Source organism: Hevea brasiliensis, chromosome 13, assembly GCF_030052815.1.
Source record: "Hevea brasiliensis isolate MT/VB/25A 57/8 chromosome 13, ASM3005281v1, whole genome shotgun sequence".
Lineage (NCBI taxonomy): Eukaryota > Viridiplantae > Streptophyta > Magnoliopsida > Malpighiales > Euphorbiaceae > Hevea > Hevea brasiliensis.
The window spans coordinates 11,841,943-11,853,515 of record NC_079505.1 but is presented as its reverse complement, the minus strand read 5'-3'; the positions used below and the strand labels follow the sequence as shown (position 1 = coordinate 11,853,515).

General features: G+C 26.4%; 1 protein-coding gene and 1 pseudogene across 2 annotated transcripts; both read left to right on the top strand.

The window, feature by feature from the left end:
- The first annotated feature begins 4,155 nt into the window (after positions 1-4,155).
- On the top strand, positions 4,156-7,180 carry LOC110650484 (cuscuta receptor 1-like). 2 transcript variants are annotated; one of them, XR_009142464.1, is made up of 4 exons: positions 4,156-4,757; positions 5,010-5,168; positions 5,288-6,450; positions 6,598-7,180. XR_009142464.1 is itself a non-coding variant. In XM_058131808.1 (3 exons), exons 1-3 carry the CDS (start codon positions 4,382-4,384, stop codon positions 5,431-5,433), a joined length of 681 nt encoding a protein of 226 aa, XP_057987791.1. In that variant the 5' UTR covers positions 4,156-4,381; the 3' UTR covers positions 5,434-7,180. The 2 variants fall into 2 exon arrangements, 1 of the variants encoding a protein (XP_057987791.1); XM_058131808.1 differs by having other exon boundaries at positions 5,288-7,180.
- A 1,910-nt stretch (positions 7,181-9,090) lies between these two features.
- Positions 9,091-11,300, top strand: LOC131172083 (receptor-like protein 15; annotated as a pseudogene).
- The last annotated feature ends 273 nt before the right edge of the window (positions 11,301-11,573 follow it).

Below are 11,573 nucleotides of genomic sequence, written 5' to 3'. Positions count from 1 at the left end.
ATTGTTACATGTACAATAATTACACTTTCACTGTTGATTATAATGTGATTATCATGATCAATATTTATAATAAAAACTATTGTATATAATTGTACTATTTTCTCTTTTATATATATATATATATATAAAGCAGAATAGTATTTCAAAAAAAATATCAAGTGACATTTTTTTTGAAAAGCTCTTTTAATTATCAATATTATTTAATATACTACCTTAACATTTATGATATAAATTATTATTTTCTTTAAAAATTGATTTTTAAAAATTAAAACCTTTTTTATTAAATGTAATATTTAAAAAAATTTTATATTTATTTTTTTATAAATTATTTATGTGAAAATATTATTTACCACATATCACCCTCTATAATAATAATAATAATAATAATAATAATAATAATAATTTAACAACAGCAACAATAACAATAATAAAATGTCAATGATGGTTATTAATTTGTGATCACATAATCAATTGTCATATAATTTAATTAATTTTAAATTATTTTATATTTTTAATAAATATTTTTATTGTATTATTATATTTTCTATTATGAAATCTTTATTAAAAAATTTGAGAGACAAAAAGTGTAATCTAAATAAAAAGTTATAAAAATAAAATATAGAGATTTGACTTATTTATATTTAATATGTATTAATTTTTATGTTAATAATTTAATATTTTTTTATTTCACTTTTTTAAGATTAATTAATACTTATTATTATCATTATTATTATGACTAACTTATAGCTATTGAAAGAATTAAAACGGCTAAATAAATAAGAAACATTTAACTATTATAAAAATTGAATTTAAGTGTTTTATTACTGATTTTCAATTAAATTATATTTAATTATAAAATTAAACTTTTATTTAAATTGTTTTTATATGTTTGTCCATATATAGTATGTCATATGAGACATTTCACCTAAGTGCTCTCAAATCTTTTTAAACTTACTCTGTTTTTTTATTATTTCTTTCAAAGTTATTAGTTATCATTCTAAAAATATATTTATTTAAATATATTTAATTAATATTTATTTAATTACTATTTTTTTATAAATTTCTTATCCAATATTTCTTAAATTTTTTAATATTTTATTTCATTATAGTTATATACCGAATACAAGTATAATTAATATTTTAATTATCCATATTTTATTATCATTAATTTTCAATAGAAATATTTTCAAATTTTAATTAAATATCTAAATTTTTATGCATAAATTATCTCTGAATTATATTTTTATATAATAGTAGAATTTCAAAAATAGAATGCAAATATGATTATATAAAAAATTTTAATATAAGTAAAGATGATTAAAAAAAATAAAGTTACGATATTAAAATTATAGAATCTATCTTTTAAAAAATAATATGTAATTTTAATATTTATTATTTTAATAAAAAATGATGATATATTAAAATTTTAATTTTTATGAACTATATTTATCTTATATTATAAATTTATATAAAACGATAACATTTTTTGAAAGAATTATTTTATGAAAAATATATCCAATTAATAAAAAAAATTACTTTATAAAAATTTAATGATATAATATTTTTTAAAAATAATATACTAAAATGTTATTTTTCATTAATAATAATATTTTATATTTTCATTATTATTAAAATTAAATAATTCAATTCATTATTAGTAATTTAATATATTTTTTATTATATTAATAATAAAAAATTATATTTATATATTTTTTAAAAAACATAATTTTTCCATTAATCTAATATATTTTATGTAATCTAAAAAAATTAATTTATATAAATTATAAGATAAAATGTAAAAATTTTATGAAATTTAAATTATTTTTTGAATAAAGTAATTTTATTATATTTTAATGAAGTAATCACCGAAACTATTATTAATATATGTATAAAAAAAATTAAATAAGTATTTTAATTATTTATACTATAAATTAATTAAAAATTTATTATTATAATAAATAAAAATTAATTTAAATTAAATTAAATTAAATAAGAGAATAAATTTTAATTAAAAATTTATTTATTAATAATAATAATAATTTATCTTATTTAGAATGTAATTAAAAATTAAATTAAAAAATAAAAATTATAAATTATTCATAAATAGTGTAGATATTATGCTAGTTTTAACATATGACGGGTGGCACAACAGTTGATGAAAAGCTGGTGGTGGTTGCACCTTCGGTTTCTTTTTATCATTATAATAATATTTTTAGCTAATAAAAAGAAAAAAAATGAAAAAAAAAAGAAAAAGTGGTTGATGAAGGTAGGTAGCTCAACGAAAGGAAATAGAATAATATATATATATAAGAAAGATATATCTTATAAAAAAAACCTAAAATTAAAAAAAACCTAAAATTTTTAGAGTATTCATTATTATAGTCAAAATTTTATTTTGTATGTATCATAGCTGAATTATAATTAGTTATCACAGTTGTAATTAAAGTATTAAATTAGATTTAAAAAAGTTAACGGTTAATTATAATATAGTTAATAAAGTTTTATTTAATTAATAAAATAGTCTTTAAAATTTTATTTGATTAATAAAATAGTCTATTAATTTAAATTGTATATTTAATTTTTTTTATATAAAATATATTTTATATTCATTTTTAGTTTAAACTTTATACTAAAAATTTATTTTTATTAATTAAAATATATTTTAATATAACAAACTATTCAAAAATTATATATTAATAAAGTAATCACAAAATAATCATATTTGGAATAGAAGAAAATAACCATTACGTTTGGATGACAGGAAAGAAAATAATTGGAGAAGGATAAAAGAATACAACAATTAAAAGGAATATATATATATATATTTGGATATAGAAAGAAAATATTGATAGGAAAGTTATCCAAGAAAGTGAGGCAAATGTAGGGAAGTGAAAAGAGAAGGTCAAAGTCAAAAAATTAAGTTGAAATAATAGAATTGATTCGGTTCAATTCCTTTTATTACCTCGGCATGTTTCAGTTTTTATATTTTTTTCATTTCAATTAATTGGTTATTTTTGTTTGATTCTGAATTGAACCAATTGATTTCAAACTCACAAGCAAGTGCTCAACCATCATGCTATTAGTCCAATGGTTCAATCCTATTATCTTATCTTAGATTCATAATCAAAATGGCATCATTTTCAATGAACAAGAAGTCATTTATTCTGCCTTATAAAGAAGGCAAGAAAAAGTGTAGCCATTAGATTCACACTTCCACTAGAGACTTGACTCAGACAAAGCAAACAAATTCCTTTATTTTGCAGTATAAAAAAAGCAAGAAAAATTGTTTCTGCGCAGGCCACACAAGACTTGACTCTATTAAAGCAAGCAGTTCAAGACATGATGAGTGGTGCAACATTTGCCAAGTAGTTGATCAAGCTAGGAAGCTCAACTCAAATTATTATACAACCTGGTTCTATAAAAAGCTCAAAGTGTTAGGATGTTGCATTCATTAATTAATTCAAGAGAAATAGTTAATATTATAAAAAATAATAAAAATAAAAATAAACAAGACATTTGTCAAAATTAAATAATTTTAAAAAAATTTGGCGAGTGAAAATATGTTCAACAAGCATCAAATGCATAAAAATTGATTTGAAATTAATTAAATTCAATATATTTTAATTATAAAATTTTAAAATAATTAAACCATTTTTTCAACAAATTATTTCAATAGAATAGTTTGGCCCAAATTTCAGAATAAGTATTTAGTGCAATTGTTGTATTGCACTTTAGCCGTTGAAAATCAAATGCATAAAAATTTATTTAATATGGCTTTTAAAATATTATTTGGAACAACAATTCATTATATTGGTTTGAAATTAATTAAATTCAATATATTTTAATTATACAATTCTAAAATAATTAAACCATTTTTTTAACAGCATTAAAATAATATTTTCTAAAAATACATTTTTAACCTTTCCATTATAATATCAAACCTCAAACACGGTTCCAATTAAAATAATTGTAGATTTTGAAAAAATATATTATATTAAATCAAATTTGATTCATTATAATTGCGTGACTGTTGATTTACATGAAATATGCGTGACGTTGGTGATAATTTTTTTTTCCACATTTGTCTTTTTATTTTTGCCGTATAAAAAAGGCCAGAAAAAGCGTTGTGGATAAAAGCAAATAAATTCCAGAGACTTGCCAATCTTCTTATGCTATTTTACTCAAAAGCCCATATAAAGGAGAAGAAGGGAGGAGACTTGACTGGGTGAAAAAAGAAAAGAAAAACTAGTTGATGAAGCAAGGAAGCTCAACTGAAATTATTACACAACATGGGTCTATAAAAGCCCAAAGGTGCTAGGCTGTTGCTTCATTGCGTAATTGAAGAGAAATAATTGTTTATATTTCACATACAAGTACTGAAATGAGGCTAATTAAGCAGCTGTTGGTTGCTTTAGTAATAGCTTCATTATTAGAGGGATGGTGGAGCTGTGATGGTTGTTTGGATTATGAGAGAAATGCTCTTTTGCAACTCAAGGCTTCTTTCAAACATCCTGGACACATGTCACTCTCTTCTTGGGGATTACTTACTGATGACTGTTGTAAATGGGCAAATATTGACTGCAACTCCACCGGTGGACGAGTTTCCAAACTCAGTATTTGGCACGTTGAATGGACCGCTGAATGGACTGTTGAATGGACCGCTGAATGGTGCTTCAATGCCTCTTTGTTTCTTCCTTTTCAAGAATTGACGAGTCTTAGCTTAAACAATCGTATTATTGATTGTGTTGAGAATGGAGGTAGAATATTAATTTGTCTTGCATTATCGTATAATTATGCAATAACTAATACACCTTTTGTTTCATAATATTTTAAGTTTTTTTTTCTAATATTTGATAAAAGCTGCTAATAACAAAAAGTAGTTTGAAACTATTATTTAGATATTTTCATAGTTTTATGATTGAAACATAATTAAGTTTTTTTTTTTTTGACAACTCAAAAATAATAAATAATAAATAAATCTAACTGGGTATCTACCTCTTATGATGCAGATTTTGAAAGATTAGAAAGGCTCAGCAAGTTGGAGTTTCTTGATTTAGAAGGTAACTTGTTCAACAAGGAGAGCATTGTATCATCTATTGGCCATCTTTCATCTTTAAAATCATTGAATTTGGCCTACACTGGATTGGAAAGTGTAACTGATATTCAAGGTTAGCTCAACTTAAAATGTTTCCTTGTTCTAATTTTTGAGGATTTTCCATTTATTTATGTACTTATTTTTCAATTTTCAAGCACAAACTTGACTAACACTTTTTTATGACTTGTGAAGGACTATCAAGTCTTCAAAATTTGGAGTTTCTTGATTTGTCATCCAACAACTTCAGTGATAGCATCATACCATTTTTACGCATCTTTCCATCTTTAAAATCATTAAATTTAGCCGGCAATAGATTGAAGAGTGGTATTCAAGGTTAGCTCGAATTGTGATATCTTTTTATTATAATTGATCAGGATTTTCCTTTTACTTATTTATTTATTTTCAATTTTCAAGTAAAACTTTGACTGATACTCTTTTATGACTTGTGAAGGACTATCAGGACTTGAAAATTTGGAGTTTCTTGATTTGTCATCCAACAACTTCAGCAAGAGCATCATACCACTTCTAAGTGTATTTTCATCTTTAAAATCTTTAACATTGATGGACAGCAAATTAGAAAATATAACTGATTTTCAAGGTTAGCCCAAATTGTGATATTTTTATATTATAATTTTTCAATGTCTCCTTTTATTTATTTTTCAATCTTATTCAAGCACAAATTTTAACCAATATTTTTTTTTATTTTGCTTGTGGAGGACTATAGAGACTTGAAAATTTGCAGATTTTTGAGTTATTCACTTGTGAAAAATTAAGGTAATTTGCAAAAAGAACTTTTTAAGAAAATTGAAAAATAAAGTATTATGTTCATTTGCGCCAATTTTCCAAATTAAGAGTTGAAAATTTTTCATTTTCTCAAAATTTAATTAAACCTTTGAAGAGATAAATTTTAAGTTTTCCGTCATAATAAAATTACTCTTTTTCAACCGTTAAAAATAATGACCTTCTTTTTTTTTTTTTTATAAACAAAGCTATGCTATAACTTTTCTGTGACTAAAATTGAATAATTATTTAAGAAAATATTTATTTTACAATAATAAAAATTTAATATTATAAAATAAATAGATAAATAATATATATTAAAAAATTTAAAAGTATAATATATATATATATATACACACTTTTTTTAAGAAAAAAGAAAATTACATGTAAAGTCACTAACTAGAACTGCTTTGGTGCACAATTGAAGGACTATCAAAACTTAGCAATTTGGAATTTCTTGATTTAAGTTTTAATGACATCAGCAATAGTACATCTTTCATCCATTGGTGATCTTTCATCTTTAAAAGAATTACATTTGGATGAATGTGGATTGAGAGGTACAGTCGATATTCAAAGTGAGTTTCACTTTCTCTTTTTCTTTCTATTTATTTATTTATAAAATATTATTTCTAGTTTTCTTACGAACTCAATAACATTCCACAATTATTAGATGAACATGCTAATTATATAGGATTTGTTTTACTTCTTCTTCTTATATCTAGAATTGGATGCTTTGGGCAACTTAAAGGTACTGAGCCTAGGAGGAAATCAAATTACCAAAGTTGTGGACTCAAGAGGTATGCCAGTTAAAACAAAGTTTGATACATGCATTAATAGTTGGGTGGTCCTGGTTGTTGGTTTTTATTGTATTTTCAATATAGATTCCAATTCCATAAATTAAATATTACATATTTTCTCTATTATATCACAAAACATAATTGTATTCACTAGTGAAGCAATTTGTTACAAGTAAGTGTGTGTGTATATAGACTAGCCTTAAGCCCCGTAGGCTAATATGAACAATAAAATACAACCCTCCTTTGCTAAGATGTCCAAAGTATAATATATATATATATATATATATACACACAAACACTTTTTTTAAGAAAAAAGAAAATTACATATAAAGTCACTAACTAGAACTGCTTTGGTGCACAATTGAAGGACTATCAAAACTTAGCAATTTGGAATTTCTTGATTTAAGTGGTAATGACTTCGGCAATAGTACCCTATCATCCATTGGTGATCTTTCATCTTTAAAAGAATTACATTTGGATTATTGTGGATTGAGAGGTACAGTCGATATTCAAAGTGAGTTTCACTTTCTTTTTTTTTTTTTCTATTTATTTATTCATAAAATATTATTTCTAGTTCTCTTACAAACTCAATAACATTCCACAATTATTAGATGAACATGCTAATTATATAGGATTTGTTTTACTTCTTCTTCTTATATCTAGAATTGGATGCTTTGGGCAACTTAAAGGTACTGAGCCTAGGAGGAAATCAAATTACCAAAGTTGTGGACTCAAGAGGTATGCCAGTTAAAACAAAGTTTGATACATGCATTAATAGTTGGTTGTTGGTTTTTATTGTATTTTCAATATAGATTCCAATTCCATAAATTAAATATTACATTTTTTCTCTATTATATCACAAAACATAATTGTATTCACTAGTGAAGCAATTTGTTACAAGTAAGTGTGTGTGTATATAGACTAGCCTTAAGCCCCGTAGGCTAATATGAACAATAAAATACAACCCTCCTTTGCTAAGATGTCCAAAGATCACATTGGCTTGCCAATTGGTATAATGGCATTGAGCATGATCGAAGATATAAAAACACGTCTGAATATTATATTTTGTTCATGCACTTGCAGATGCCAAAATCATTAGGAATTTGAGCTCTCTTTTCCTTGACGACAATTATGGGTATGGAAGAAGCAGCATTCAGCTAGAATTATTAGGGGCATACCCATTTCTCAAGACCCTTTCTCTAATGGATTATAGCTTCAAAGGAGGAATATTTGCTCAAGGTAGGTTTTTGAGATATGCCCAAAACTCCTTCAAGTTATTCTCATTAGTCATTACTTGCATATATGGCCCAATACTTGTGATTAATTTGCCTAGTTTCATTGGAGCTCTGCCCCATTTTTTTTTTTTTTTCATTAAGTAGAGATGGGTAATTTTTCAAGCGTGGAAGAGTTGTCCCTGGATGGTTCCTCATTGGATGAAGAGTCTTTTAAGAGCCTTAGAGCATTGCCCTCTCTTAAATTTTTATCTATGCGAGGCCTCAATGCTGACCTACCTAGTCAAGGTAATTCGATAAGATTTAAAAAAATAAAAAAAAAAGCTCATTTATAGCCTTCAAAAAACTTTATTTGAGCTCTACAATATCATTTCAAGATTTATCTGTTAAGTTCTTTTATTTATTTATTTATTTAATGACTATATTTGATGAATAATATTTTCATAATATTAAGGTTTATGTGTGATTTTCATTTTTAAATAATCTCACCTTTATCATTATATTAAAATATCAATTTTCATTCTTTAATTGTGTTATTAAACACATAATTGAATTATTACTTTTTTTTAATAAAAACAGCAATATTATTTTTTAATAGGCTTGCCGAATTTCAAAAATTTGGAGCATTTGGATTTGAGATGGTCTACTCTCAACAACAGCTTCTTAAAAGACATCGAAAAGATGCCCTCCCTTAAGATTTTATTATTGTCATTTTGTCAACTAAACGGCACCATACCTGCAGCCAAAGGTAATGTTCTTTTAACCCTCTTTTTGTCACACTCATGGTTTATTACAAAAAGGAATTTTATGAATTTTTTTTATACTCACTTGAATATTTGACAAATTGATATCAATTTTAAAGATATTTTTTTTTGTGTTAATAATTATATTGATGTAGTAGTATGCAATAAATAAAATAGTTTTTAAAATTTTTATATTATTTGTGGACTTTAGACATTTTAATAAAGTTTAGTCTATCATTTTATAAAAAAAATAAATAAATAAAAAATAAACATAGACCCTTACTAGTCTTTCAAAAATTTCAAATTGCTTGTTTATACAATTCTAAAAATGAAAATATATTTGAAAGCAAAGCTTAGAATGTCTTTTTTACCATAATTAACTCTCACAAATTGATATTTGATAGACACATTTTAGATTTATACTAACACTTTTCATATAAATAATTTTAGGTTTATGCGAGTTAAAACATCTTCAAAAGCTAGATATGAGCAACAATGATCTCAGTGGCACTTTACCTTTATGTCTGGCAAATTTAACATCCCTTCAACTGTTAGATCTATCTTCCAATCACTTCATCGGAAATATCTCCTTATCTCCCCTGGGGACCCTCACATCCATGCACACATTACATCTTTCAAGGAACCTGTTCCAAATCCCAATCTCTCTTCTGCCATTCTTCAACCTTTCAAAGCTCAAGCACTTGGATTGTTATGAGAATGAAATATATGCAGATATAGATGTGCCTACTTTGACACCAAAATTTCAACTACGGACCCTAGCTTTGTCAGGTCAAGGAGATGGCGGAGTGTTTCCCAAGTTCTTCTACTATCAGCATGAATTAGAATATGTTGATATGTCAAATATTAAAATGAAGGAGAGTTTCCACATTGGTTGATCAGGAACAACACAAAATTATACGCACTTTACTTGCACAACTCTTCTCTTTCAGGGCCTCTCCAATTGCCAATTCATTCCCATGTGTATTTTTCAGACTTAGATATCTCTGACAACCACTTCAATGGCTCTATTCCAACAGAAATTGGAGTATGTTTTCCAAGTTTAAATTTTCTAAACTTGTCTGGAAATGGTCTCACTGGTGGCATTCCTTCATCATTTGGCAAAATGAGTCAACTGACAGAATTAGACTTGTCCAAAAATCAACTATCAGGCATAATACCCCAAGACTTGATTGTCGGATGCAATTTATTAGGTTATCTCATTCTTTCAAACAACAATTTGCAAGGCCAGATATTCCCAAAACAGGCTACTTGCGAATTGATTCTATTATTGTTGGATGGCAATCAATTCACTGGAAGTATCCCATACAGCATAAGTAATTGCACAGGGTTGGCAGTGTTGGACGTGAGCGATAATCATCTCTTTGGTATCATCCCTAGTTGGATAGGGAATATAACTTCTCTTAATATCTTGGATCTGTCAGAGAACACTTTCTTTGGAAACCTGCCATCTAGCTTTGTCCCTCCAAGGATCAGTGAAGTTTATCTATCAAAAAATAGGCTACAAGGACCGTTGACGAATGCATTTTATGGTTGTTCTGAATTAATAATATTGGATCTTAGTCACAACGATTTCACTAAAAGGATTCCAGAATGGATTGGCAATTTTTCAACATTGACCTATCTTCTTTTGGGTTATAATAGACTTGAAGGTGAAATACCAATTCAGTTATGCCACTTGTTCAAATTAAGATTGGTTGATTTTTCTAATAATAATCTTTCTGGTCCTGTTCCCCCTTGCATAAGCCTTCTTAGGTATCCTTATCAACCAAACATTTCCAGGAGTTATCCTATAGATTCTATGGCTCAACCTTTGGAGGTTACAACAAAGAATGCATCGCGTTATTTCCAAGGAATCATTCTCAGCCTCATGTCAGGACTCGATCTGTCCTGCAACAATTTGACAGGTGAAATTCCTGTTGAAATAGGAAATCTTGACAAAATCCAGCTGTTAAACCTGTCCCATAACAAGTTGACGGGATTGATTCCACAATCATTTTCAAACCTAACGCAAATTGAGAGCTTGGATCTTTCCTATAACAACTTGAATGGCAAAATCCCTCAACTCACTCAACTATATTCTCTAGCTGTCTTCAGTGTGGCGCACAACAATTTATCTGGCAAGACACCTGAGATGGTTGCACAATTTGGGACATTCGAGAACAGAAGTTACGAGGGAAACCCTTTCCTTTGTGGACCTCCACTATCTAAAAGCTGCTCTTCTTCATCAATAATGCCAAGAGTTTCAGAGGAGGACAGAAAAGATCATAAAAAAGATGGTGGCTTTATCGACATGTATGCTTTCTATGTGAGTTTTATGATTTCTTATGCCATAATGTTGTTGACCATGGCAGCCGTTTTGTACATAAATCCACATTGGCGAAGAGCATGGTTCTATATGATAGAGTTGAGCCTCTCCAACTTCTACTATTTTCTGGTGGACAATATTCCTTTTGTGTTTAGATGCTATTGATGCCTGGGTCTGCTATGTACTTTAGAAGCGTTCAACCTTGATGAGTGAGCTGAGTTTGTGTTGTAGTTGTGTAAGCTGGGAAGGTTGCAGAATAATGAGCTGAAGCTGATTGCAGAGCATCATTTATTACTTGTTTTTGTCAGTCAGTTAGATGAGCTATAAACAGAGTTTGTTGACTTTGCAGCTTCCTATGTACTCTTGTGTGCTGTTCATTTCTTGAATGAGAAGTAGTCACTCTGCAAGCCTACTCAAGATTTATAGTACTGTAAGTTTGAATATTTGTCTAAAAATGAAAATAAGATAAATTACATTTAGCAATTTATTTTTTAAAACTCATTCTGCAATATTCAAACTTAAATTCTTAATTATTTGATGATAAAATGAAATTTGATCATGAAAATAAAATAAATGTTTGCTTGTGGAAGTTTTTGAATG

Excerpts from the sequence above, each read along its gene's own strand:
- LOC110650484 (XM_058131808.1), top strand. The coding sequence starts at position 4,382 with ATGAGGCTAATTAAGCAGCTGTTGGTTGCTTTAGTAATAGCTTCATTA. Across the intron at positions 4,758-5,009 it reads TGATTGTGTTGAGAATGGAG|ATTTTGAAAGATTAGAAAGG; the intron begins GTAGAATATTAA and ends CTTATGATGCAG. Across the intron at positions 5,169-5,287 it reads AAGTGTAACTGATATTCAAG|GACTATCAAGTCTTCAAAAT; the intron begins GTTAGCTCAACT and ends TGACTTGTGAAG.